This window comes from Pristiophorus japonicus, chromosome 21 (genome assembly GCF_044704955.1).
Source record: "Pristiophorus japonicus isolate sPriJap1 chromosome 21, sPriJap1.hap1, whole genome shotgun sequence".
Lineage (NCBI taxonomy): Eukaryota > Metazoa > Chordata > Chondrichthyes > Pristiophoridae > Pristiophorus > Pristiophorus japonicus.
Genome location: NC_091997.1, coordinates 69,060,737 through 69,086,870, shown reverse-complemented (window position 1 = coordinate 69,086,870; position 26,134 = coordinate 69,060,737). Strand labels below are relative to the sequence as shown.

At 45.3% G+C, this 26,134-nt stretch overlaps 1 protein-coding gene and 1 long non-coding RNA gene across 3 annotated transcripts in view; one reads left to right on the top strand and one right to left on the bottom strand.

Moving 5' to 3' along the window:
• The window catches only part of scaper (S-phase cyclin A-associated protein in the ER), a 393,511-nt gene that overhangs the window by 113,455 nt on the left and 253,922 nt on the right, over nucleotides 1–26,134 (bottom strand). For both annotated transcript variants that reach the window (XM_070865008.1, XM_070865007.1), the window contains one exon: nucleotides 19,767–19,882. In XM_070865008.1, the coding sequence (XP_070721109.1) occupies nucleotides 19,767–19,882 (116 nt within the window). The remainder of the gene's footprint in view (nucleotides 1–19,766; nucleotides 19,883–26,134) is intronic.
• The window catches only part of LOC139234084 (uncharacterized), a 58,363-nt gene continuing 37,222 nt past the window's right edge, over nucleotides 4,994–26,134 (top strand). Inside the window, exon 1 of the long non-coding RNA XR_011588267.1 lies at nucleotides 4,994–5,081. This is a non-coding gene — a long non-coding RNA (uncharacterized lncRNA). The remainder of the gene's footprint in view (nucleotides 5,082–26,134) is intronic.

Below are 26,134 nucleotides of genomic sequence, written 5' to 3'. Positions count from 1 at the left end.
ACTAGCACATGGCACTGGTAGCAATCCTGAGATTACGACTTTTGAGGTTCTACTTTTTAATTTAACTCCTAGCTCCCTAAATTCGTCTCATAGGACCTCATCCCGTTTATTACCTATACCGACAACTGGCTGTTCACCCTCCCTTTTCAGAATGTCCTGCACCCGCTCCGAGACATCCTTGACCCTTGCACCAGGGAGGCAACTCACCATCTTGGAGTCTCGGTTGCGGCCGCAGAAACGCCTATCTATTCCCCTTACAATTGAATCCCCTATCACTATTGCTCTCCCACTCTTTTTTCTGTCCTCCTGTGCAGCAGAGCCAGCCACGTTGCCATGAACCTGGCTGCTGCTGCTCTCCCCTGATGAGTCATCCCCCTCAACAGTACCCAAAGCGGTGTATCTGTTTTGCAGGGGGATGACCGCAGGGAACTCCTGCACTACCTTCCTTGCACTGCTCTTCCTGTTGGTCTTCCATTCCGCTGTGGACAATTGCCTGCGGTAAGACCAACTCACTAAATGTGCTATTCACATCATTCTCAGCATCGTGCATGCTCCAGAGTGAATCCACCTGCAGCTCCAGTTCCGCAACGCGCTTCGTCAGGAGCTGGAGGCGGACACACTTCCCGCATACGTAGTCGTCAGGGACACCAGAGGCGTCCCTGATTTCCCACATGGTACAGGAAGAGCATAACACGTGTCCGAGCTCTCCTGCCATGACTTAACTCCTTGATTAACTTAATTTGGCAACAAGAATGCTAAAGGTTACTTACTGAAATAGAAAAGAAAAAGAAAGCTACTTACCAATTACCAGCTAATCACTTACCCCCTTGGCTGTGACGTCACCTTTCGATTTCTTTCTACTTCTTTTTTGCCTTCTGTCCCCGCTGCAGCTGCACCGGCTAGCTTTATAGGCCGCGCCCGGACTCCCCGCTGCTCGAACTGCCGCTCCTCCTCCGACGTTGGGCCTTTATAGGCCGCGTCCGGACTCCCCGCTGCTCGAACTGTCGCTCCTCCTCCGACGTTGAGCCTTTATAGGCCGCGCCCGGACTTTTTGCAGCCAATTTGCGCACAGCAAGCTCCCACAAAAAGCAATGTGATTATGACCAGATCATCTGCTTTAGTGATGTCGATTGAAGGGTAAATATTGGCCAGGACACAGGGGAGAACTCCCCTGCTCTTCTTCGAAATAGTGCCCTGGATCTTTTACGTCCACCTGTGATGGTTTAACATCTCATTTGAAAGATGGCACCTCCAACAGGGCAGAATTCGCTCAATACTGTCCAGGAATGTCAGCCTAGATTTTTGTGCTCAAGTCTCTGGAGTGTCATATGAAGCCATAATCTTCTGATTCAGAGGCAAGGGTGCTGCCCACTGAGCCACAGCTGGCATTTGTACAGTTGAGAGTCCACATCATTCGCATGCCAGACACGAGACTCCCAAAGCAAGCGCTCTACTCGGAACTCCCTCATGGCAAACGAGCCAAAGGTGGGCAGAGGAAAAGTTACAAGGACATCCTCAAAGTCTCCCTGATAAAGTGCAACATCCCCACCGACACCTGGGAGTCCCTGGCCAAAGACTGCCCTAAGTGGAGGACGTGCATCCGGGAGGGCGCTGAGCACCTCAAGTCTCATCGCCGAGAGCATGCAGAAATCAAGCGCAGGCAGCGGAAAGAGCGTGCGGCAAATCAGTCTCACTACCCTTTCCCTCAACGACTATCTGTCACACCTGTGACAGAGACTGTGGCTCTCGTATTGGACTGTTCAGCCACCTAAGGACTCATTTTTAGAGTGGAAGCAAGTCTTCCTCGATTCCGAGGGACTGCCTATGATGATGATGAGAGTACTGTTAAACAGGTTTGATTCCATTTCTCTAGTTCCAGACTACAGTCAAACAAAATCCACAGTTGGCTCTTGCCCTGGAGCAGGACCCAATTACAAGCAGCACATGGAGGCCAAACCTCGAAAGCAACATCCGTCAGCCTACAGCCATTACTTCCATCAGTGATATTACAGTACCAGGAAAGCAATGACATTCATATTCAGCAATGTTTATAAAACGGTGGTCTTCAAAACTTTGTGTCTTGGGAGATTCCCTGCAGTTTTAATACACTCCCAGGGATCCCCTGCAAATATGGACACATTTTGTGACGCTCCCAGAAAAAATAAAGAACAACAAATCTTTTGAGGCACCGTACTCACATTGCATAGTATACACAGCCCAGGCAGACTCAAATCTAATGACCTACAGATGGACCTCCTAGAGTCCTTGTAGACCCGAGTTTAAAAATGCACATCTCGAAATGTACTCTGAAAAGGTTAAATCTCTATTACAATCCAACTTTTTATTGTTTTTTTTCCTTCTTTTTGTTCCATGGCAAACATGATATAAATAACACAAATTCAAGTAAGCTGAGAGATTGATTGGCGTGAAGGTGGGAAGAGATCAATGTTTGCAGATACATCCTCTTCAACATTCCTCCCTCAAACAAGACCAACTGGACACACAATATCTGCCCATTTATCTCTTGGCTGTTTGCACGATTTTGCTGTTGCATAATGGCTGCCATGCTTGCCTACATAATCGAATACATTTCACTTGAAAAAGGAATTCATTGTGTGACGCACTTTAGGAAAGTTCAACATGATAAGGTATTACTTTAAAAAGTTATTTATTATTTTCCATTTTTTTCTTCTCCCTTGAAGCAGTTATGGTCAAACAAGATGCCGATCGCATTTCTGGAATACGTTTCACACCATTATTCTTGTAGCTACAGTAGACTGATCACCTTTTGCAAGGATACTGTCTGGAACTTTGAAGACTCAGTTATGCGATTGAAACTTATTTGTAGCTACAACACATAAATCCAAGTAGCTACAGAAAAAAAGAACATGCAATTTTGACTTTTGGTAAGCACTCTGAACTGCGGCCCCTGTTCAAATGGACGTCAAAGATCGCATGCCACTAGACGAAGAAGAAAAGGGATAAAAGGAATTTGAGCACAAAAATCTAGGCTGACATTCCACTGCAGTGCTGAAGTTGAACTGCACTGTCGGAGGTGCTGTCTTTCAAATGAGACGTTAAACCGAAGCCCCATCTGCTCTCTCAAGTGGATGTAAAAGATCCTATGGCACTATTTCGAAGAAGAGCAGGGTAATTATCCCTCAATTAACATAACAAAAAAACAGATTATCTGGTCATTATCACATTGCTGTTTGTGGGAGCTTGCTTGTGCGCAAATTGGCTGCTGCATATCCTACATTACAACAGTGACTACGCTCCAAAAGTACTTCATTGGCTGTAAAGTGCTTTGGGACATCCGGTGGTCATGAAAGGCGCTATATAATCCAAGTCTTTCATTCTTTTTTTTTTTTCTGGTGTCTCGACCAACGTTTATTCCTCAACCAATACCGCCAGTAAAACACGTTAACCGAGCATTCATCTTGTTTGTGGGATGCTGCTGATGCAGAGTATTTACTGTTTGGCCACATAACATCAGTCACTACACTTCTAAAGTAATTAATAGTAAGAAGAATTCTATAACATTTTGGCACAATAAGCCACTTCATAAATGCAAGATTTTTTTATTACAATAAGAATCTCTACTCCGTGATTATCCAAGATTGATTCAAATTGGGGCTGATCATTTCTTTCGTAATTTTTGCATAAATCAGATATTTCTTTAGGAATTCTATAAAAAAAAGTATTTTATTTTTATCGCGCTTTTCATGACCTCAGGACGTCCAAAATTGCTTTACAGCCAAAAAAGTACCTTTTTTTGAAGTGCAGTCATTGTATTATTATAAGCATGGATGACCAGAAAACAAACAATTATCTGCATCATAAAATATATTCTGTGATTATGCATGTTGTGGTTTAAAAAAAAATCTATTACAAGAGTGTTTGGAAAACCGATACACCAACACTCTGCGACAAGGCACAGAATGCCTTGAAGTTGAATGCCAAGTGAAACAGGGTTCTTTACACCAAGATTGAGCAAGTTATCCAAGTCACTCTTGTGTGCCTCCTAGTGGCCAACTCTAGATATGTGCGCGGCGCTAGCTAGCAGCTGGCCTTTGTAGCTGTGACTTCTGGAGAAGACTCATCATCGACTGCAAAAGTCATCAGCCTGTCCTCTCGATCAAGAAAAAGTTCTGGAGTTGAGACCAGAATTAGTGTGAATGGAAGTATAAAATGACACTGAATACTTGTTCACTGCTCAGCCTATTTTATCAATCGGTGTTACACTATTAAGGCTATAACAACCATTTCTATTGTTTGGTACATAGTTCCTTATGCATTAAATTATATTTATTAACTCAAATGTTACGCGGTTGTCAAAAATTCCTTGCTCTGTCTGCTTTCTTGCTGCAATGTAATACACATGGACAAGCATATTGTAAATCTTTCTGTGATAAGGACTTATCCTTTTAAGGCGCAGACACAGGATTATTCTTCTGAGCTGCACCATGCTTATGGGATTTTAGACGGGAGATGTGGATAATAAACCGTGTAATCTCCTCGCTCCGTTTGCACAGCTTAACCTCGTCAGAGGCTGCAGATGGACTCCCATGCAACGGAAATGAACCCACGGCCTGCAACGGGTTAACAAGTGTGACCAAGTAGTTTCATCCCACCATGAAAGGGGTAACTCTCCGACGACAGACCTTCACTTAGCAACTGCCATGTGCCCCCGCCCTCCCCCGCAAAAAAACTTCCCCGCTGCCTGGTACGTACCAAGAGCTTAGTGCAGGGTCACATCGCTGTCAATACTAACAAGACAACAAGTAGGAGGCGAAACAGTCAATTGACATCAAGTTCTGTAATATGCTGAAGTAGCATCATGTACGGTAGGTGGAGCTTAAGCACGCACAATCTTTGTACAATTCCTATATAGTCAGCGCGAGCAGCAACACCACCAGGATCCTTTAGAAGAATTAACAGGCTTTCGTTGCTTTGTTCTGTATGTTTAGATTTTTTGAGTAATTTAGATTTAAGTAGTCCATGCTGAAAGATATCAAGGGTCCTGGGTGGAAGGAATTACTGAGCAGGAGTGTGCAACGGGTTTGAACAGACACGTGCAGGTTTGATGTGAAACACCTAGATTATCATCCACATTTCTGCTGATTGTGATTGCTGTTCGAGATTTGTTTGCAAATTTTGTAGTCGATAAATTCTGCCTGTTAAAAGTATCTTAGTAACTCTGTGCGGGAGAACTTAAAAGTACGTTGTGCCCATTTTTTCGGGTGTAAAACGGGCACGATGCTGACCAATTTAGTAGTGGGACTGCTCGTGCCCAATCTGTGCAGATGTTCGGCCCACTGCTACGTTTCTCAGGCCCATGTTTTAGGCGTTCCAGGCAGCTGCCTAAAATAGGCGTTAGGCCCCTTGCATTCCCCTGTTGAAGGATCTCTCTGCCAAAGGATTCTGGACATTTTAATAGTAGTTTTAAGGAAACAAAGAATAAAGCCTGGATTGCTCAAAAAGCAGAATTTGCTTAAAAGTATTAAAATCAAAGGGTAGAACAGAGAGTTGTTAACCTAACTGTTTAGAGGGTGAACTGTACTTCCGCAGAAATAAGCCACAAGATTGAAGAAGACAGCTGCCCAGCTAGACCTCGAGAGACTGTGGGAACATTAGAAAACTGCTTTTGTATGAGAGAGAGGGGGAGGGAGACGATGGAAAGACTTGAATTTACATGTCTCAAAGCTTCAAATAAAATTAATTTTGAAATGCAGTGACTGCTGTTATTAGGCAAACACAGCAGCTATTTTGTGCAAAGCAAGATCCCACATACAGCACTGAGAAGAATGATCATTTTTAGCGGTGTTGCTCGAGGGAATTACGGGCGGTGTTACGGGCGGGTAAGTGGAGCTGAGTCCACGGCCAGATCAGCCATGATCTTGTTGAATGGCGGAGCAGGCTCGAGGGGCTAGATGGCCTACTCCTGTTCCTAATTCTTATGTTCTTATGTTCTAATATAGGCCACAGCACCAGAATGTTCCTGCTCTTCAAATAGTGCAGTGGGATCTTTAAAATCCACGCAGACTACAATCACTGGACTCCTGACCATCTCACCGTGACCACTGAACTCAACTAGTACTCATAGATTTTTGAATATTAAGGGGATCAAGGGATATGGGGTTAGTGCAAGAAAGTGGAGTTGAGGTCGAAGATCAGCCATGATCTCATTGAATGGCGGAGCAGGCTCGAGGGGCCGAATGGCCGACTCCCGCTCCTAATTCTTATGTTCATCCAAGCAATTAAATAAGAACGAACATGCTGGAGATACATAGCAGGACCATCGGCATCTGAGTGAGAAAAGACAAATTAGCATTTCAAGTGGTGAGCCTTCATCAGAACTGGAGAACTGATGGATCTGCTACTGAAATATTAATCTTTTATTTTTTCAGATACTAATTCAGCTGCTCTCAATTTCTGGCACTTGGTTTTAATTTCAGAATTGCAACGTTTGCAGTTTAATAAAAATCTCATTCAAGGTTGACAGTCTTTCATTCTCTATTCAAATTTCTAACAGTATATTATTGCCAAAACTTACATCTGGAGGCTCTATGATGTTAACCACACAACAGCCTTTACCCAGAAGATAGAAGTTCTTCCCACTGGGGGAGTCATATCACCTTTTGAATAAATAGGTCTATTCCTAAAAATGTTTGTAACTTTGAGGGGGAAAAAAAAATATCTGGTATAAATCAGGTGCACAACTTGTGATTTAATGAAAAAAAAAACTATCAGCCAGACCTCGTCACTCACTCAAGCCTTTAGTCTGTGAGCTATGTGGCATGATGTTAGGTTTTGTGAAGTACAGAATCCCTAGTGTGTAGTCACTATTTGTGCTGCTCTTTCCCTCTTCTGTAAATAACAACTTATATGATGTCTTTAACGTAGTAAAATGTCCCAGAGCACTTCATGGGAGCATTATCAAACATATTTGGCTATGCACTTAATGTGCCGTAACCTACAGGGCTACGGATTAAGAGCTGGAAAGTGGGATTAGGCTGGATTGCTCTTTTTCGACTGGCACAGACACGATGGGCCAATTGGCCGTAAATCTAAGATTTTATAATTTGTTACCGAGCCTCACCAGGAGTTATTATTACAGGTGAGGTCAAAGAGGTAGGTCTTAAGGAGCGTGGTAAATGAGGAGAGAGAGGCGGAGAGGTTTAGGGAGGGAATTCCAGAGACTAGGGCCTAGGCAGCCGAAGGCACGGCCACCAATGGTGAAGCGATGAAAATGGGGGATGCGCAAGATGCCAAAATTGGAGGAGCGCAGAGATCCCGGAGCGTTGTAGGGCTGGAGGAGGAGAGAGATAGGGAGGGGGTGAGAGCCATGGCGAATTAAACATTTCATTTGCTGTTTTTAAACATTAGTTTTGTGCAGTTCCAATACGACTGTCTCCTGATATGCGGGTCTTGCAAAGTCGGGCCGATGCCAAAGTAAATTTGCTGGATAGGTTAAGGCTGTTGGCTGGGAAGGCCTTATTAAAAAATAAATAAAAGGGTCTTCCCAGCTGCTGGCCACAGTGAATCCTGCAGCTTCCTCGGCTGAGCGAGACCTGTGCGGAGGAGCCAGCTGCACTAACACGGCATGAAGCCAATATAAAAGCCACTACTGACGCAATATTTCAGGAATTAAGAAGCACACCACTTAGGTTGATTAATACAGTCGCTTGAAAACATTTAGTGAAATATATAATAGGGAAAGGCAAACTCCAGGAGTACTTCCCCATCTATTAGGATTAAGAGCCATAGCGGAGGTTCTCAGCAGCTGCAACTGCAGCCTGTGGAGTCCAGAGGAGGTTAAGAAAAGTGTGTCACATGTTTACAATTCCCTGCTGCTAGCAATGCAACAAAAACAGATACCTCGCCCCATTTTATGCCTGTCAAGATTTCAAGGCAGAAATCAAACAGCTGAGGAAGCGACAACACAGTACAGTCTCAAACTGCTAATGCTGTTTGTTGGACAGCGAAGGCAAAGTTCAGTGGAACTCATATTCATTTTAAAATTAGCAAATGGGCGTTTTCTCAGTTATCTTCTGTTTTGCCGAGACCCTGAGCCTACAAGCACGACTCGATTTACTCGTCTACTGGCCGCCACTACTGCAGGGCCAGTCCTTCTGCCTCAGATATCTGTTCTTGCAACGCACTAAGAGTCACATGGGCAACGAGGGGGGCTCACTATTGACATAAGTCACCATAAGAAGAAAACCTGAGAACGTACCAATGAAATAAGAACCCACCAAACACGGAGATCTTCTGATGTTTACTGCAGTTCCTTTACTCGCACTGCAATTAGTGTTAATTGCATAACTCAGTGCGAAGAGAATATTTCACATGAATGGAGGAACTGAAATGAAAGGGGGAGAAATCCCCTTTAAGGAATTAGCCAGCACCATACAGAGAGAGAACAGTAGTTTCAAAGAATCAAACTGATCAGTCGGCACATTTCTCATTGTAAGAATGACCAGTCAAGGTTTGCTAGTTGCAACATGCAGCAAGTTTTTTTTTGATCCCCTGTTAAAGAATACAGCCTCTGGAAACATGGGACCCTGCCAGCAAGCTGAACATGTATTGTTTGATTGCTGGCAGAGTGTACTGCAGTTTCTTAAGAAACTGAGCTTAAATCCATTTTGAGACTTCTACCTTGTATATTCCCCACCTGCACCTATACGCTCGGCTACTTTTACACATTGCTCAGTGCTGATGATGGGGGGGGGGTGGAAAAGACTTTTAGTTGTTGAGGATTTGTTCTCGGAAACTGAAACTAGAAACAGAAATAGTTCTGATGAAGAGTCCACGCTCAAAATGTTAAACTGCCTTTTACTTTTTCATGTGCTGTTGGACCTGCTGTATAATTCCAACGTTTTCTGTTCTTATTTCAGATTTTCAGCATATTTCTTTTATCTCAACGGAAACACTTTCAAACGTTAAATAAGTTTTAAACAGTACATGCAACAAGAGTTTAAATAATTATTATGTTCTATGCTCTGTAAACTTGAGGTCATCCAAAACTTGGCTGCCCGTGTCCTAACTCTCATCAAGTCCCATTCGCCCATCATCATCGGCAGTCCCTCAAAGCGAGGATGACTTGCTTCCACGCCAAAAAGGAATGAGTTGACAGGTGTTTCAATGAAGGACCTAATATTCCAGATCCCGAACTACATCTTGGAGGGTGGAAGATGCCTGTGCGTGGATTTTTTTAACGTGAGGTGGCCGTTGCACACCAGCCACCACATGGGCTTTACAGAGCTAGGTCTTGGTCCGGTGGCAAGGATTAACCAAGAGGAGTGGAGACCTGCTCTGCTGCACGGACCTAGTGCGCACACATATCGCAGTGTGGGCTGGGCCGTGCTGCCCCTGGGCCCTCGGTTTTTCTGGGCCCCGAACTCACGCCTCTCCTGGGCCCCATCACTTCCTTCTACAAAGTCTTGTGCTCCTTCGCCCCTCCTGCTGTGCCTGCCTGCACCGCAATCAGCGACCTGACTTCGCAGCCGTCGCCCTTCTGCAGTGGTATGCTGACGCACGCTGCTCCCTCTGATGGCCCCGGCCTATTGATGGTCTTGCTGGCCGGGACAGCGCCGATTTCCGAGCCGGGCCGGGCCGTTGCACGCTGCTCCCTCTAATGCAGCCTTTCAATTGCCCATCACCTCGGAGTTTGCTGACTTACATTGGTTCCCAATTAAGCAATGCCTCGATTTCAAAATTCTCCTTCTTGTTTTCAAATCCTTCCATGGCCTCACCCCTCCCTATCTCTGTAATCTCCTCCAGCTCTACAACCACCCGAGATATCAGCGCTCCTCTAATTCTGCCCTCTCGAGCATCCTTCAGTTGCCTGGGCCCTAAGCTCTAGAATTCCCTCCCTAAACCTTCTTAAAACCTACCTCTTTGACCAAGCTTTTGGTCATTTGCCCTAATATCTTTTTATATAGTTCGGTGTCAAGTTTTGTTTGATAACCGCTCCTGTGAAGCGCCTTGGAACGCTTTATTATGTTAAAGGTGCTATATAGATACAAGTTGTTGTTTTTATTAGCTCTGTATGATAGATTGTCTTATGCAAATGAAGCACAGGATGACTGGGGAAAATCTTATCATCCTGACATCTTTTATTTGAGGACCAAGAGTTGCTCTGAGCAAATGAAGTTCACATGACTAAGCAAGAAGCCCACTCACCAACATTTACACTACCACTGTCAAAATGAAAACACAAATTGTTACATTGACAGCAGTAAAAGTAAACCAGCCATTTTCGCACCCATTTTATGGAATCAGTGACTCAATTCATTTCACCGCCTGAAATTTGACCACCACATTCTAGTGGAGGCAAAAACTCTGGAAGCCATCAAAAGACAAATTAGATGCTTGTAGGTTTCTACCGAAGGACCAGTTTGATGGACCCTGGATTAATGTCAGCTGTGGCTCAGTGGGTAGCACTCTCACATCTGAGCCAGAAGGTTATGGGTTCAAGTCCCACTCCAGAGACCAGACACAAAAATCTAAGCCGATACTCCAGTGCAGTATTGAGAGAGTGCTGGACTGTCAGAGGTGCCGTCTTTTGGATGAGACGTTAAACCGAGGCCCCGTCTATTCTCTCAGGTGGACATAAAAGATCCCGTGGCACTATTTCAAAGAGGAGTAGGGGAGTCATACCTTGTGAGGGAGACCAAAACCAGAGACCATAAATATAAGATGGTTACGAATAAATCCAATAGGGAATTCAGGAGAAACTTCTTTACCCAGGGAGTGGAACTCACTACCGCAAGGAGTGGTTGAAGCGAATAGCATAGATGCATTCAAGTGGAAGCAAGATAAGCACATAGGAGAAAGCACAGCAGGTAATACTGATAGGATGAAATGAAGTGGGAGGAGGCTCATGTGGACCAGTTGGGCCAAATGGTCTGTTTCTGTGATGTACATTCTGTATAAAATTACCTGAACTTTCCCAACTCTGAGGCACATAGCTTCACTACCTGAATGCTCAGTACTACCAGACAGCCTTCAGCAGCAATTATAAATTGAGACGCAAGTTTTGCCCACTGTGCACAGATCAAACTCTGAAGAAACATAGTGGCATTGAAGAAAATTTGGGAAACTAGACAACTCATTAATGTTAGAAGTAATTGTTAATGGGATTTACGAGTTGCACTTCAGCAAAGTTGCATGTTAATTACACATCAAAATCTGCTAGCTGCAAATTTCAAATTTTTATAACTCAACATTTGAGAAAAGTTCAGAAACACTGAAGGTTACTTAGGACTGCACTCTCTTCTCTGCTACTTCTACCAGAAAGTTTAGACATGAGCAAGAAGTGCTGCAATGTTGACGAAAAGTGCAACAGACTCTTTGCTGCTCTGAGGATTCCTACCCCAACAACACATTAGTAAAAAGCTATGGGGGGAAAAAAACAATCTTTGCTCCTTAATGCCTTGTTAACACCATTAAAAAGGAACTTTCAACAGCTATAAAATCCAATCATAAAGCAAGCATTTTGCTCCAGGTCAGATCTGGCATAAATGAGCTTATTGAACATTTTGAAGTCTCACCACAGAAGTGACTAGTATGAGGTTGTAAGGAGGGTGGGTGTGAGGGTTCAAATTAACCCATAAACAGCTTGAGATGTAAAAGATAGTAATTTCTGTGCTCGCTCAATTTCAACCTGTTAAATGCAGGCTGAGCTAAATATTCCACTGTGTCCTGATTACATGATGGGGGAAATCAAGCTTGAACAGATGATGGCCAGGGATGGGGTCCGAGTTGGGAGCCACTGGGAGGGATGGAGCCCGAGCAGGGAAGGAGTGAGAAGAAGTCGTCGCATCACAATCTGCTCTGGAATAGATGTCCACTGTGGAACTGATGGTCTTTCAGCTGTTTTCTGGAGTCACTGTGTCAAATGATATGGTCAAGGAGCTGCTAGCATGTGCGTAGGTGAGAGAGAAACTTGTGACATAGAAACATAGAAAATAGGTGCAGGAGTATGCCATTCGGCCCTTCGAGCCTGCACCACCATTCAATATGATCATGGCTAATCATGCATTTCAGTATCCCTTTCCTGCCTTCTCTCCATACTCCTTGATCCCTTTAGCTGTGAGAGCCACATCTAACTCCTTTTTGAATATATCTAACGAACTGGCCCCAACAACTTTCTGTGGTAGAGAATTCCACATGCCCCCAACTCTCTAAATTAAGAAATTTCTCCTCATCTCGGTCCTAAATGGCTTACCCCTTATCCTTAGACTGTGACCCCTGGTTCTGGACTTCCCCAACATAAGGAACATTCTTCCTGCATCTAACCTGTCCAATCCCATCAGAATTTTATGTTTCTATGAGATCCCCTCTCATTCTTCTAAATTCCAGTGAATATAAGCCTAGTCGATCCAGTCTTTCTTCATATGTCAGTCCTGCCATCCCGGGAATCAGTCTGGTGAACGGGATAGGGCAATGGTTGGCTTAGCTACTGCTCAAAGTCTGAACTTCCACGTTTGTCTCATTAATTATACAGCACAGAAGGAGGCCATGCGCTGGCTCTTTAGAAGTGCAAACCAATTAGTCCCACTCCCCCACTCTTTTCCCATATCCCTGCAACTTTTTCACCTTCAAATATTTATCCAATTTCCTCTTAAAGACTACTATTAAATCTGTATCCACCACCCTATTGGGTAGTGCATTCCAAATTCTAACCGCTCGTTGCATGAAAAAGTTATTTCCTCATGTTGCCACTGATTCTTTTGCCAATTACGTAAATCTGTGGCCCCTCATTATCAACCCTTCAGCCATTGGAAACAGTTTCTCTTTATTTACTCTATTTAAATCCTTCATGATTTTAAACACCTCGATCAAATCTCCTCTTAGTCTTCTCTGCTCCAAGATTAAATTAATACAACATTTTATTTCCATTCTGAAGTCATTTATTTAAAATAATCAAATCAGAAACCAACACTTTTATGCAAGTCAAGCAGAATTTTCCCCTCATTTTCCACCAATGCTTTCTGTTGGAAGGCAAAAATAATGGCCCCAAGTTTCGACATGATTTGCTCCTGATTTTTAGGAGCAACTGGTGTAGAACGGAGTATCTTAGAAATCGGAATTCTCGCCATTTAGTTTGCTCCAGTTCTAGTCAGTTAGAACAGTTTCACTTTGGAACAGAATTTTTTTCCAAAAGGGGGCGTGTCCGGCCACTTACGCCTGTTTTCAAAGTTTCGGCAGTGAAAACTTACTCCAAACTAACTTAGAATGGAGTAAGTGAAGATTTTTGTACGCTCGAAAAAACCTTGTCTACACTTTAGAAAATCAGGCGTAGGTTACAAATCAGGCGTAGGGAATGGGGGGGGGGGGTTTAAAAGGGAAGTTTACAAACATTAAACACTTCAGTTTTACAAATGAAGCGCCATAATCAATAATAAATGAGAAAAACATCAATAAATCAACCAATAAATCAATCAAAAAAAATTTATAAATAATTTTTTTTTAAAATCAATAAATAAAACATTTTCTACTTACCGACTGCAGCACCGGGAGCCCTCCAACAGTGCGCTGGGATGCCCCCCTCCCCCCAGTGTGTCTCTGTCAGTGTCTCTATCTCTCTGTCTGTCTGTGTATGTCTCTCATTTTCTGTCTGTCAGTGTCTGTGTTTCTGACAGCGAGGGGAGGGGGAGAGGGGGGGGAGCAGGGGGAGGGATGGGGGAGAGGGGGGGGGAGAAGGGGATAAAGGGGAGAAGGGGGCGATGGGGGGGGGGAGGAGATGGGGGGGAGGGAGATTGGGGGGGGGGGGGAGGAGATTGGGGAGGAGGAAGGTCGGGTCGGGTCCGGGGGGGAGCGGGGGTCGGGTTGGGTCCGGGTGGGGGGGGGGAGGAGCGGGAGTCAAGTCGGGTCGGGTGGGAGCTGGGCGTGGGAGGTGAGCCTTATCCATGCAGCCCCAGTGAGGCCATTCGGCCAGGGCTAGGGGCTGAGTGCTTCGGGCCCCTCCCACAGTTTTGGGCACCTGGAGCTACTGCACATGCGCGCCCACTGTAACGCGCATGTGCAGAGGTCCCGGCACTGTTTTCAGTGCAGGGACCTGGCTCCGCCCCCCACAGCTCATGCTGCGCCGCGCCCAGCTCCAGAGGACCTGCAGGGAGCCGGAGAATAGGTGAGTTTTTTTGGGCGCACTTTGTGGCGCGAAAAACGGGCGTCCCGGTCCGGGTTGCGCCGTTTTAGGCGCGGCCCGAAACTTGGGCCCATTGAATAGTACAGCACGGAAGGAGGCCATTCGGCTCATCAAAGAGTCTGCACCGGCTCTTTCGAAGAGCAATCCGGTTAGTCCTACTTCCCCATGAAAAAAATAGCAGCCAATCATGACTCATCTATAATAATCTTTTATAATAAAAACAGAAAATGCTGGAAATACTCAGCAGGTCAGGCAGCATCTGTGGAGACAGAAACGGAGTTAACATTTCAGGTTGATTATCCTTTGTAATAATCTTTTAATGCTTCTTAAGCAGCTAACAGGTCATTTAAACCAGATACGTGTTGAAAAGTTCTGAAGTGCACAATATTTCTATTAAATGACTCAATAATAATTGAGAAAACCTCAATTTACCAACGAAGTCCCCGCACATGCTAATGTTTGACTTTTTTGTTTCCCCATAAACACGGAAATTATGATGGTATAAAGTGTATTAGCCTGTGACAAGGCAGCCATCACAAATGTCTTTAAGTATCGGGCAGCTTGGCAATGAATTTAGCATCCAGAATAATAATAAAATAACTGCTGTAAAAGGGAATGATTTCTACAGTTCTCTTGGCTACTCTCGCTTGCTGATGGAGCCGCACTCCACTGTACACTCTCAAAGCCGAAATCTCCCTCTTCAACTTCCAACATAATAGAATATGGTGACTTCAGGCTAGATAGCAACATCATCATCATCGTGGCAGTCCATCGGAATCGAGGAACACTTGCTTCCACTCCCAAAGTGAGTTCTTTGATGGCTGAACAGTCCGATATGAGAGCCACAGATCCTGTCACAGGTGGGACAGACATTCGTCGAGGGAACGGGTCAGTGAGGCTGGTTTGCCACGCGCTCCTTCCACCGCTTGCACTTGGCCTTTTCACGTTCTTTGCGTTGAGACTCAAAGAGCTCAACGCCCTCTCGGATGGACTTTCTCCACCTCGGGTGGTCTTCGGCCAGGGTCTCCCAGGTGTCAGTGGTGATGTCGCACTTGACCAGGGAGGCTTTGAGGGTGTCCTTATAACATTTTCGCTGTCCTCCTTTGGCTCGTTTACCACGAAGGAGCTCCGCATAAAGCATTTGCTTCGGGAGTCTCATATCTGGCATGCGAACTATGTGGCCTGCCCAGCGAAGCTGATCGAGTGGTCAGTGCTTCAATGCTGGGGATGTTAGCCTGGACGAGGACACTGATGTTGGTGCGCCTGTCCCCCCAGGGGATTTGCAGGATCTTGCGGAGACATCGTTGGTGATATATCTCCAGTGACTTGAGGTGCCTTCTATATATCATCCATGCCTCGGATCCATACATGAGGGCGGGTATTACTACAGCCCTGTAGACCATAAGCGTGGTGGTAGATTTGAGGGCCAAAATGGATGTGCACGTAACAAAGTTCTCTCTGACACTCGCTGCACACACATCAACATAAGCCCAACAAAACCTGTGCGCACTCAACACCAAATCTGTTTATTGGCATAGTTGCCCAAATATCTATAAGCCTTGTTGGGATTTTCTCATCTGTTGCAGTCATTTATCAGAAATATTAGGCATTTCACAGTTGAATTAATGAGCTTTCCAGCATTTATCATGATTGGGTAGCCGTTTAGCTGCTGAGGAAACAATAAAGGATTATGGCAAATGGGTCATGATTGGCTGTTTTATTATTACTGCTAACAAAATCGCATTCTCAAGAGCCTATTTTTCAGAACTGTGAGGTTACATTACAAGATCACAAAGTACAATAAAAAAAAAACAAGCATTTCATCTGTCTTTTGAGAAAGGAGGAAAATCAGAGAACGGTGACAGCACAGAAGGAGGCCATTCGGCCCGTGCCGTCGAACCCATGCTGTCTCTCTGCAAGAGCACTTCAGTCAGTCCCACTCCCTCGCCCTTCCCCTGTAGCCCTACAATTTTTTTCGTTCAGGTCCTTATCCACTTCCTTTTTGAAAGCCACGATTGAATCTGCCTCCACCAGCCTTTCAGGCAGTGCATTCCAGATCCTAACCACTCGCTGTGTAAAAAGTTTTTCCTTGTGTTGCCTTTGGTTCTTTTGCCAATCACCGTTACTCTGTATCCACTGGTTCTTGACCCTTCCGCCAATGGAAACAGTTTCTCTCTATCTACTTTGCTAGACACATCATGATTTTGAACACCTCGATCAAATCTCCTCTCCATCTTCTCTACTCCAAGAAGAACAACCCAGCTTCTCCAGTCTATCCATGTAACTGAAGTTCATCATCCCTGGAACCATTCTCGTAAATCTTTTCTGCATCCTCTGTAAGGCCTTCACATACTTCCTAAAACAACTGGCAACATTTAAAACATTAAAAAAAAATATATATAGTTTAGCGTTGTGTACTGAAAGGGTTAAGCTGTTTGATGACTCTTCTAGAGAACCTTATCAAAACACCCAGTTTTGACTATTTGCCTTCTGAGCAACTGCAGAAAATTTAAAAGGCCGATGAAGCTATTCACTCAATCTTTCACCGATGGAACACAGCAAACCTTTTGAAGTGCAATGTTACAATACAAATAAGGAATCTGTGCCAGGAATCCAACTGTAGGGAGGTTGCGTACCTACTAATTATATAAAATAAAACCATTGTGTGTCAGTCAGTGAAGATAAAGTTTTCACTGTATGTTAACCTCTTATGATTAATGACAAACTGCAGCTGGAATGGCAGAGTTCCATGGTTGACTGATACTTCTCTCTGTCACACACACAGTTTGCCATACTGTCTGAACAAAGGTCCTAGGGATTGAAGTATGCCAAGAATTGAATGAGGCACAGAATGGAAACTGGAAAACAAGGATTTTGTTATCTTAGTTTGTACGATCGGAGGCAAATAATGTAAAAAAAAACACGCTCCATGCGTAGTTTCTGCTGAAAAACATAGGGGATGCTCGCTGCAAGGAAATAAGAATTTTAAAACGGATATCTGAAAAGGCTTGCTACTAAGCTGAAATAAAGAGGACATCTGTGAATGAAGGAATTGTGAAATAAAAGTGGATATGCATGGTAACTCTGTGAGCATCTCAAAACGGAAAGGGCAGATTAACAGATCTTAACCTATCCTTTCTCCTTTCAGATGCTGATGGGCCAACTGTACAGTAGGTCCAATGGAATGAACAACAACAACTTGTATTTATATAGCGCCTTTAAAGTAGTGCAACATCCCAAGGTCCTTCACAGGAGCATTATGCGATAAAAATTTGACACCGAGCCGCATAAGTAGAAGTTAGCGCAGGTGACCAAAAGCATCATCAAACAGGTATGTTTTAAGGAGCGTCTTGAAGAAGAAAGTGAGGTAGAGAGGCGGAGAGGTTTAGGCAGGGCGTTCCAGCGCTTGGGACCCAGGCAACAGAAGGTACAGCCACCAATGGTTGAGCAATTATAATCAGGGATGCTCAGGAGGGCAGAATTAGAGGAGCGCAGATATCTCTGTGGGGGGCGGGTTTGTGGTGCTGGAGGAGATTACAGAAATGGGGAGGGGAGGCCATGGAGGGATTTTAAAATAAGGATGAGAATTTTGAAATCGAGGTGTTGCTTAACCGGGAACCAATGTAGGTCAATGAGCCCGAGGGTGATGGGTGAGCGGGACTTGGTGCGAGTTAGGACACGGGCAGCGAACATATACAGCTGCAAAGTCAGAGACATGAAGAATCCATTCAGTCCATGAAGCTGGTCTCTGCAGAATTCTAATTCTCCTAGCCTAGTTATGTTTCAAACACGTTTACAGCAATGTTCCTCCAATTTCTTTTGGGTGCGCGGTCCATTCAGTTTCGCGCATGCGCAGAAATTAACATTAAAAAAGCCAGTCCCGGGCTGTACGACTTATGGGGAACGTTGGCCTACAGTCTGCATCTCTTGCCCTGTCTCACAAATTACACCCGACATTCACCATCCATTGAAGAAGTTCTTTCTGATATCTCTCCAAAATATAATTCTCAAGTTTTTATTTACAAACATACCCATTGTGTAGGTGATGGAAAATAAAAGTCAGATTATTTTGCTTGGCCAAGAAACAAACCCGACTCTATAAACAACCCTGAGTAGGCTGGGATGAGTTGCCCATTGATCTTCCCTTACAGCCATTGGGAATTTACTCCTTTAATGACTCAGACAAGGTCAAGAATTCACTGCAGAATGGCAGATAGCTGCCTGAATCCAATCAAACTGATGGTGTTGCACCAACTTAAACCTCTTATTTTCAATCCTTTTGGAAAATTATTTGAAGATTTTAATTCTATGTAAAATGACACTGTAGCTGTAATAGCAACAACATTTTGCATTTATATAGCACTTTTAATGCAGTAAAACATCCCAAGGCGCTTCACAGGAGCGTTATCATAAAAATTGACACCAAGCTACATAGATATATTAGGACAGGTAACCAAAAGCTTGGTTAAAGAGATAGGTTTTAAGGAGGGCCTTAAAGGAGAGAGAGGTGGAGAGGAGCAGTTTAAGGAGGGAATTTCAGAGCTTAGCGCCCAGGCAGCTGAAGGCATGACCGCCAATGGTGCAGTGAAGAAAATCAGGGATGAGCAAGAGCCCAGAATTGGTGGAGCGCACAAATCTCAGAGGATATTAGAAATAGGGAGATGCGAGGCCATGGAGGGATTTGAACACAAGGACAAGGATGGCAACAGTAATTAACTTGATGGTAAAGCCAAGGGTTCGTATGGATGGGGAGGGGTTAGAGAGGTGACACTAAGAGATGGACATTAGTTTGAACTGACGTAAGTGATGTAAAACCATTGTCTCACACTGGAACAGAATGCTAGCGCTCCAATTCGTTTGCACCAACTACTGCTCATATGTCAAATTTCTAATGACTGTGGCACAAAGTCAAGGAAAGATGATAAGTAGTACTTATGTATTTCCTATAGGGAAAGGAGCAAAAAAAATATTTAGCCATTTTCATGCACCTAGCAACCAGATCGAGAGAGTTGGGAACAGGAAGCTAATTGAGCAATGATGCATTGGGCAAGAACATGAAAAAAACAAGTGAATTCTTTATGAGGCTATGTAGCACAGTATGTTTTTACACTGTCATTTCACTTTCAGAACTGACTGCAGAGCTAGCCCAGACCAAAAGACTGAAAGCCCCTTCTGCCTATTGCTCATCTAAAGAGCAGAAGGTAGAGTTTGCATTTATATAGTGCCTTATCAAGTCCTTAGGATGTTTCGCCATGCTTTACATCCAATGAATTACATTTTCAAGTGCAGTCACTGTTCTATAGGGAAACTTAGCAGCCAATTTGCACACAGCGGGTTCCACAAAAAACAAATGAGATGATTGAACGGTTAATCTGTTTTTGGTGGTGTTGATTGAGGGAGGAACATTGGCCAGAACAACTCCTTGCTCTTCCTTGGATAGTGCGACGGGATATTTTACGTCCATCTTAAAAGGCTGACCAGGCCTTGGTTAACAACTCATCACAGGTGATGTCCCATCTGCCTGGCTCTTTCTATCCAGAAGAAAATAAGCACTGTAGAACTACTCATTCTTAATAGCAAGCAAATTGTTTTGGTAGAAAATACTAACTTGACTGGAATCCGAGGAGCAATGTTAGGGCTGGAAACGGCATTCACAACGTGAAGGATCTGCTCAAGGGCAGTTAGACCTCCGCCAACCTGGAACCCGATCTGATCTGCATTATTCTGCAAGAAAGAAACAAGAGAATCAGTCAGGTAACTCCCAATAGAAATGTGCCCAGCTCCACTCGCAGACGAAGCCCCTTCTCTTTCATAAGTGTTTTATTTGACGGTGGCCTACAGGAAAGCTGACAGTCCTGCTGAAATAAGAAATGGGTTAAGTTATTCAAAAAGGAGAACAAGACCACCTGACCAGCCACACTGAAGTTGTTGACCCCTTGTGTTCGTTTGCAAGAAAACAGCACAATTTATCCTCTTTTGGAGTTCATAGTCCTTTTGACTATATTTGCGACGACGTGCAAAATACTTTAGGACAATCCAAACTTATGTGCATTAAACAGGTGAAGGTGAACAGGTAAAAAAGGTGAAGTCACCTGTTGCTTAAGGCACAGTGGATATTATGAACATGCACTGACCTGGAAGCAGATCTAGCACCGACATTTCTATATGTTGGTGACAAAGATCCTGCATGTAAGTAGGTTGGGCGAGTCTCAACCAGGTTCCAAGTGGACACAAGCCCGAAGCTGATACACGTCCATCATTGAGCACTAATTGGTACTAATTTAGCGTTGAGACTCAGAGAGCAGAAGAAAATTTAAATAATGCAGAAGCAGATGGGGCATAATGTTAGGTCAGTACTGTACGGGGAAATTTCCCTTACAGCTAACTAGTACGACATAGTTGACACGAGTGCCTATTTCTGCAGGTTTATCGTTGCAAAACATTCTACGATCCAGCACAATGGGCCCAAGTTTCCACAAGAAAAAAAACGGGCGCCCCTCCGAGCTGGGCGCCCGTTTTTCGCGCCTAAAACGGCGCCTAAAAAAATCCTCGGTATTCTCCACCTACTTACAGGTCCTTTGGCCCTCGGCGCAGCCAGCACGAGCTGTGTGGGGGGGGGCGGAGCCAGGTCCCTGCGCTGAAAACAGTGCCGGGACCTCTGCACATGCGCGCTACAGTCGGCACGCAAGTGCAGTAGCTCCAGGCGCCGAACTGTGTGGGAGGGGCCCGAAGCACGCAGCCCCTAGCCCTGGCTGAATGGCCTCACTGGGGCTGCGTGAATAAGGCTCCTCCCACGGCCAGCTCCTGCTCCCCCCCACCCCGCCCCCGACCGGACCCGACACCCGCTCCCCCCTGCCTCCGGACCAGACCAGACACCCGCTCCCCCCCCTGCCTCCGGACCAGACCTGACACCCGCTTCCCCCCCCCCCCCCGCCGACCAGACCCGACCCGATACCCGCTCCCCCCCACCCCCGCCGACCAGACCCGACCCGACACCCGCTCCCCCCCTCTCTCGCTCTCCCTCCCCCTCTCTCTCTCTCTCTCTCTCTCTCCCCCTCCCTCCCTCCCTCTCTCTCTCTCTCCCTCCCTCCCCCTCTCTCCCTCCCTCCCCCTCTCTCTCCCTCCCTCCCTCCCCCTCTCTCTCCCTCCCTCCCCCTCTCTCTCTCTCCCTCCCTCCCCCTCTCTCTCTCCCTCCCTCCCCCTCTCTCTCCCTCCCTCCCCCTCTCTCTCCCTCCCTCCCCCTCTCTCTCCCTCCCTCCCCCTCTCTCTCTCTCTCCCTCCCTCCCCCTCCCTCTCTCCCCCTCCCTCCCCCTCTCTCTCTCTCCCTCCCTCCCCCTCTCTCTCTCTCCCTCCCTCCCTCCCCCTCTCTCCCTCCCTCCCCCTCTCTCTCTCTCTCCCTCCCTCCCCCTCTCTCCCTCCCTCCCCCTCTCTCTCTCTCTCCCTCCCTCCCTCCCCCTCTCTCTCTCTCTCCCTCCCTCCCCCTCCCTCTCTCCCCCTCCCTCCCCCTCTCTCTCTCCCCCTCCCTCCCCCTCTCTCTCTCTCCCTCCCTCCCCCTCTCTCTCCCTCCCTCCCTCCCTCCCCCTCTCTCTTGTATTTGTAGAAGTATAAATAAGGATTTATTGTCGAATTTAATGAGTTCCCTTCCCCTCCCCCCCCCCACCTCGTTCTGGACGCCTAATTTGTAACCTGCGCCTGATTTTTTAATGTGTAGAACAGGTTTTTTCAGTTCTACAAAAATCTTCACTGGCTCCATTCTACTTTAGTTTGGAGTACATTTTCACTGTGGAAACTTTCAAATCAGGCGTCAGTGGCCGGACACGCCCCCTTTTGAAGAAAAAATTCTGTTCTAAACTAGAACTGTTCTACCTGACTAGAACTGCAGAAAAAAAAATGTGGAGAATTGCGATTTCTAAAATAGTCCGTTCTCCACCAGTTGCTCCTAAAAATCAGGCGCGAATCATGTGGAAACTTGGGCCCAATATCTCTGTTCTTCATGAACCCAAAATTTATTGGGAAAAAAAATTGAAATTATCTGTTTTTGAAGATGAACAGTGTTACTGAAGAAGAACAGGAACAGTACCTCAGCCTCGGATCAACACCATATTGATTCTGGCACACGGTATATTTTTTACAAGGTGACAAGTGTAATGTTCTTTGATGATTTATTGTTTTATCTTTGTTATAACATTCTCGGTTATAATTTCAGGCACTTACATTCTTGCGGTTGAGAGAGACAAAAAACACTTAGTTGTTAGCAGGTACAAAGGAAACTCAACACTCAAAGAAATGCTGTTTTCAAAGCTTGTGATAATTTATTGCCATAATCTATGAACTCATCAAATTCATTATTTTGATGGTTGCGAATACAGTGCGTGCAGTATATAGCATTCCACTGAAGCTCGAGAGACAGGAGTTGAAGATCTTTGGATCTTGGTATCCAACAATTAAATGGCCTGATGAGTAAAGACAACGCCAGGTATAGCACTAAGCCACACAAATCCGAGGTCCCAGATTCCTAGACTGTACAGAGTTAGCTCTGATTTCGGTTCTGGTAGCAGTTGGGGTGGGTTAATTGGTCTCAGTGGCTCCTGCGACATGGGGGGAGGAAAAAAAAATCAGCCTGGGTTCACACTCCCGATTACTATTCAGAACCATGTGTGTGTGGAAGTCAAGTAAGGATGCCTATGATGCCTTCCATGGACTAATTGGCTACACGCCTCGATTTCAAAATTCTCAAATCCCTCCATGGCTTTGCCCCTCCCTATCTCTGCAATCTCCTCCAGCCCCACAAACCTTCCGCACCCCCCCCCCCTCCAAAAATATCAGTGCTCCTCTAATTCTGCCCTCTTGAGCATCCCGGATTATAATCGCTCAACCATTGGTGGCCGTGCCTTCTGTTGCCTGGGCCCAAAGCTCTGGAACTCCCTGCCTAAACCTCTCCGCCTCTCTTTCCTCCTTCAAGACGCTCCTTAAAACATACCTCTTTGACCAAGCTTTTGGTCACATGCGTTAATTTCTACTTATGCGGCTCAGTGTCATATTTCTATCGCATAATACTCCTGTGACGCGCCTTAGGACATTTCACTATGTTAAAGGCGCTATATAAATACAAGTTGTTGTTGTAATGGTGAGAGCAACTCATATTGGCGAGGAATGATGACCACTTAAGCTGTGCAGCCGGTTCTTCAATGCAAAAAACCCCATTTGCGGAGTATTTTGAATGCTCAGTGCAGCCCCTTAAAGGGATCACACACAGAAAAATAATTATCGGGAATATTTCTGATGACACCTATGGAATTAAACCCAAACAAGAGTCAAAAGAATAAAAATTTAAAAATAAATGATGTTAGTTATATCATCATAGGTGGTCCCTCGAACGAGGATGACTTGCTTCCACACCAAAAAGAATGAGTTCACAGATGTTTCAATGGAGGACCCGATATTCCAGTCCTGAACTCCAGGGGTGGATTTTTTTAACGTGGGGTGACCATTGCACATCAGCCACCACACAGGCTTGACAGATCTAGGCCTTTATCCAGTGGCAAGGGTGAACCAGGACGACTGGAGACCAGCTCTGCTGCATGGACCTAGTGCGCACACACATCGCAGTGTGGGCTGGCCTGTGCTACCCCTGGGCCTTTGGCTCTTCTGGGCCCCGTACCCTCATTTGCCGCAATTCCACAAGGGCAATTAGGGATGGGCAATAAATGCTGGCCTTGCCAATGATGCCCACTTCCCGAGAACGAATAAAAAAAAATCCCTGGAATAATTTTCGTAAATCTTTTCTGCATCCTCTCGAAGGCCTTCACATCCTTCCTAAAGTGCGGTACCCAGAATTAGACACAATACTCCAGTTGAAGCCGAACCAGTGTTTTATAAAAGTTCATCATAACTTCTCAGAGCAAGTCATCCCAAGTGTGCGACGAATTCGAGGTGGGCGACTGGGTGACGTCATCAAGGCCCAGGTTGCTAGTTAAAGCGTGGGCAGGAACATCGGCGAGGCCCAGGCACAGCGGAGGAGCAGGAAGGTTGGGGCGGATGAGCGGCAAGAGATCATGGCGGAGGTGTGGCGAGTGATTGAGGCGAAGGAGCGGTGAGAGATCGTGGCTGAGATGTGACAAGAGATGAACGGTGAGAGATCGTGGCGGAAATACGGCGAATGTTTTGTGGCGGAGGAGCGGCGAAAGATCGTGGCGGAGGAGCGGTGAGAGATCAACGGCGAGAGATCGTGGAGGAGGAACGGCGAGAGATCGTGGAGGAGGAACAGTGGGAGATCGTGGTGGAGGTGCGGCGAATGTTTGTGGCGGAGGAGCGGCGAGAGATTGTGGCTGAGGTGCGGCAAAAGTTGTATACTAGTGTCCTATCTCCCTATTTGTAATATGCTATTTAACAAATAAAAAGCATTTTCAAAGGGAAGATACTACTGAAACTTAGTTGCATTACTAGTGTCCATTGACAATAACCATTCAGGTGCCAACTTGGAATGAAAATGGATGAGTCGTTTCTCTTTTACATGTTACATGTTACAGAGATGCACATTATAAAAGCTCAGTTGTGCTGTTAGCAATTTTATAGCTCATTTATAAAATAGACCGAAAGAGCCTCTTGCAGACTATGATCCTCAAAACAAGGCACCTCCACAAAGCAACAATAGCAGAATTTAGCCCTGTCCAGCCAGCTGCACTGCCGGGTGCTCTTGGCCTCTTGGGATGGCTGGTCACCAGCTGCCACACGTCTGGGAATACAGGGCAGACACAATATGTGTACAGCTTTGTGATGGGAATGAGGCAGGGCAAGTGTATCAAACATAGAAATACACAGAAGTTACAAAATGGAAACAGATCATTCGGCCCAACAAATTCATGTCGGTCTTTCCCCCTCCACACAAGCAAACAGTTCTAATTGCTTTTTCCCACATCCCTTTAACCCCTATTCTTTCATCCACCTCTCCAATCTAATCTTGAATGCTGACGTAGTTTCTGCCTCAACTACTCACCCTGGAATTAAATTCCACAGCCTCTCAATTCTTTACGTGAAGCAGTTTCTCCTGCCTTCTGTTCTAAATCTCTTACATTTAGTCTTGTATCTGTGGCCCCTCGTTCTTGACTACTCAAATACTGGAAACAGTTTTAAGATGCTTTCATGTTATAAAAAGGCAGCTGATGACACTCGTTCAGTTCTCCCAAAGGCCAATTTATCTTGGTCCACAGGCAGCAGAGACCCAGTTTATGGTGGGAATTGCCACGGGAATCATTGCCTCAATTTCTGGCTGCAGCTGAAGGAGATCGGCAGAGAGTGGGAGTAGCAAAAAGGAGAAAGTGGCCGAGACGTTGGTATAGTACAATTCCCCAAAAATGGCAATGATAAAATGCTTGCATATAGAGGTATCGGACTGTTATTGGACTGGACAGTTTGGTTTTTGAGTGGCCTGTTAGGAAATATGCACACTTGACCACAAAAGTCTGATTTTTAAAACACAATTCTATTTCCCCATTTTATCTTTACGACTAAGGTTACTCAGCTTCTCAATGAAAGTAGTTTCATCAACAAAGCAAATACACTCAATGCGTGATTCCATCCCCTGCGTTGTTCCAATTCTGGCCTCCTGCACATCCCTAATGTTAATCGCTCCACCGTTGGCGGCCGGGCCCTAAGTTCTGGACCTATAACCCCTTAACCTCGCTTTCCTCCTTTAAGATGCTCCTTAAAACCTGTCATCTGCCCCAATATCCCTTTGTGTGGCTTGGTGTCAAATTTTGTTTGATAACGCTCCTGTAAAGTGCCTTGAGACGTTTTGCTATGTTAACGGCTCTATATAAATGAAAGTTGTTGTTCCACTCCAGCAGCAAAGCTCTAAACAGAACAACTCATACAGCACCAAAGTAACAGGAAACTAAAAGATATATGACCAAACAATAAATGAGTGCTGCCACTGAGCCAAGCTGACACTCATTGAAATTGAAAACCAGTTATACG